The sequence below is a fragment of the Macrobrachium rosenbergii genome, chromosome 30 (genome assembly GCF_040412425.1).
Source record: "Macrobrachium rosenbergii isolate ZJJX-2024 chromosome 30, ASM4041242v1, whole genome shotgun sequence".
Classification (NCBI taxonomy): Eukaryota; Metazoa; Arthropoda; class Malacostraca; order Decapoda; family Palaemonidae; genus Macrobrachium; species Macrobrachium rosenbergii.
Window position 1 is genome coordinate 25,299,572 of NC_089770.1, and position 3,270 is coordinate 25,302,841.

At 37.0% G+C, this 3,270-nt stretch overlaps 1 protein-coding gene across 1 annotated transcript in view; it reads right to left on the reverse strand.

Annotated features, from left to right (window-relative positions):
• LOC136855137 (calcium-activated chloride channel regulator 1-like) overlaps positions 1-1,189 on the reverse strand; it is a 57,243-nt gene extending 56,054 nt beyond the window's left edge. The window contains exon 1 of the mRNA XM_067132014.1: positions 612-1,189. Within this exon, the coding sequence (XP_066988115.1) occupies positions 612-803 (192 nt within the window). The 5' untranslated portion in view covers positions 804-1,189. The remainder of the gene's footprint in view (positions 1-611) is intronic.
• Positions 1,190-3,270: the final 2,081 nt, after the last annotated feature.

Genomic DNA, 3,270 nt, shown 5'->3' on the forward strand with positions numbered 1-3,270 from the left:
AGCCTTGTAATCCGAAGCAGAAATGAACGAACAAACGAAGAAAGCGAAAACAAGAGGAGTACGAGGTGCGTCACCACTGCGCTAACGAGTAAAGAATGCAAGTAGGAACTGAACTTATTTAATGGTTGATAGTGAAAGTGTCTCGAAGATATTCTAAGTTGGCTGTATGGAGTGAGAAGACAAGCAAGAGTTAAATCTTGTATCATTATAAACAAAAATGACTATGCGATGAAGTTACCTGAAAGTGTGTATGTAATTTTATTTATGTATGTATATATATATATATATATATATATATATATATATATATATATATATATATATATATATATATATATATAATTAGGTAAAACTGTCTTATTTAATAGTTAAGGCGCAAAGAAGGATCTCATAATGCAATTTTGTCGTACAGCCACATCTGGTATGAGAAATACTCAGTACGTGAATTGGTATCTACTTGCCAAAAAATGTCCCAACTAATAAAAGGATTGAAGGACACCGGTAATATCATACAAGAATCAACATAAGAAAAAGTATACATAGAGGCAAGTCCAACACTTAGCATACGATGCGTTAAAACCCTGACCATTAAGTTGTTGGAAGATATTTACCTTAAGTCCGTGGATGATATGATTGCAATGATCTTGGGGGACGTAATCACTGATGGCCACAACAAGGCTATTATAGCCCCCGTCCACTAGGGCCAGGTCACCCCGGTAGGCCGAGACTTGGCCACCGAAATGACCGAGTAGTGTCACTAACACTCCTATGGACGCGATCATCTTCCGTCCGGTAATCCACATCTTACGTTTAATTCTAGAGTTTTGTATAAAACACTTGCATGCAAGCAGTGACGTATTGGCACATCGAAATAAGACTCACAATTATTTTGTTACTCTTTTTTTATCTCACAGTATCTCGCGTAGAGGTTAATTTCCAGAAGCGATCGTTAATCACACATTACACTTTTTTGCAATAAAGCACAATCCATGTTAAGAATCCTTGGTGGGTGATCGAACCAGAACCCTTTTCTTCGTCGTTGGCGTCTTGCCTGTAGCAGGAAGCTCCTCGAAGGGCGGCCTTATGGCGACCGTAAGGGGTTGTCGTAAGGAGCCAGGCGAGAGGAGACGAGAGAGGAGCAGAGACCGAGAGACGACGGTCTCTCCTAGATGCCCTTTCAACAAGTACTGAGTCTCGGTTTGGCAGGATACGGAGGACGAACCACGGAACTGAGCTGAGTGAGCTCTTCTCGCCTCTCTCTCTCTCTCTCTTTCTCTCTCTGCTGGAGCCTCACGCTCCGCCCCCTTCCTTCTTTCACCCCCCACTCCTTGTCCTCCTACTCCTCCTCTTCCTTCTCCCCCTCATTTTCGGCCATCACACATAAATACGCATACACACACACACGCACGCGCGCAAATCTTCTAATTTGAAGTTCCGTGGATATGTCAGAAATACATTACAGTATCCCTTCCTTGTATCAAAAGATGTCATGCCAGTTTTTAGGTTAATAAAGAAAAATGCTGCGACCAATTAACCTTATGAAATTGGGTCAAGCTTGCCGGGACAGCCATCCCAACTGGGAATGATCTTTCCCAAATGGCAAGTAACAGCGTTGATTCCATTGTTGGATACATGAAATTATGTAGTTAAGGACGTTCCTGCAGGATTAGTGTGCTTTCCTTTAAGGCCCTGTTTATTAACAGAGTGCTTGAATGGCTCGTTTCTGTTTATAATAGTGATATATATATATATATATATATATATATATATATATATATATATATATATATATATATATATATATATTGTGTGTATTTGTAAATTTGATTTACTTACACGCGTGACTTTTTTTCGAAAAAATATTAAAACCTCAAATACTTGTTAATATCCAATTCATTTACCTTGGAAATAACTTACATTTAAGGGAAATTAAACATTATAAGTGACTTGACCAACCGGCTGTCAAGATATTGCATAGATATATGTATGTGTGTGTGCGCGCGCGTCTCTCTCTCTCTCTCTCTCTCTCTCTCTCTCTCTCTATATATATATATATATATATATATATATATATATATATATATATATATATATATATATATATATATATATATATATATATATATCAGAATCTACTTGTCACTTTTCACCAGATACGCTGACAGGATCCAACGCTTGACCTCAAGGCCTCATTCTCATTATTGGTCAATATATATACTGTCTATTATATATGTTTATATATATATATATATATATATATATATATATATATATATATATATATATATATATATGTGTGTGTGTGTGTGTGTGTGTATGTGTATTATATGCACAGTGTTGTAGTTATATTATGTATCTAGGGAGAGAGAGAGAGAGAGAGAGAGAGAGAGAGAGAGAGAGAGAGAGAACGAAGTTAATTCCATCTTCAAATGAGTTCGCCGGTCGTTAGATATTTTAATTAGATTTAATGTAATGCTTAATTACTCCGTGAAAGAAAGATGCCCTTTATGGTGCAACTCATGAAGACCATCTTCTCGTGTTAAGACTCGAAATTTTAAGAAATGCCTCCTACGTATTCATGTTGGAGCTTTGAGGAGGAGGATGGAGCTTTGTTGGTGTTGGAGGAAAAGGTAAAAGAGATGGAGGAGGCGGAGTAGGTGGAAAAAGAGAAGACTCTCAATTTAAGGCTCGAAATTTCAATAAATTACAAATGTTGGGGCTTTTGGGAGGAGTTTGGGTTTTTGTTAGTGTTGGAGGTAGAGGAGAGAGAGATGAAGGAGGAGAATAATATACGAAGAAGAAAGAAAAAGAGCAGCAAGTTCAAAATTTTAAAAAGGGCTCTTTCTTTTCTTCTTTGGTTTTGTCATCAAGGGGCATGTTGACGTTTTTTTAGTTTTACTGGTAATGAAGAAGAAGAAGAAGAAGGGCAATGGGAGAAGAAGAAAAGTCTCTAGTTAAAACTTTAAACCTTAAAAAAGGGCTGCCCCTTACTTGTGCTTGAGCTTTGTGTGTGGGGTTTGGATTAATTTCCAAGAACCACGCCATACTTGTTCGTGTTGGGACTTTGAAGTAGAGGTCGATATTGGACTAATAAGGTAAGTGATGGAAATGACGACCAAAAAAAGTAAAATTCAATTGTTGTTTTTCTCTAGTTTGTCATGTTTAGTAATGATAGAAACTGGAGAATGTAGTTGCTTTGCTGTTTCTTTGTTGGTGAAAGAGGAGAAAAAGTAAAAAAAAAAAAAGCAATAGAATTAAAAGCAGTAACTA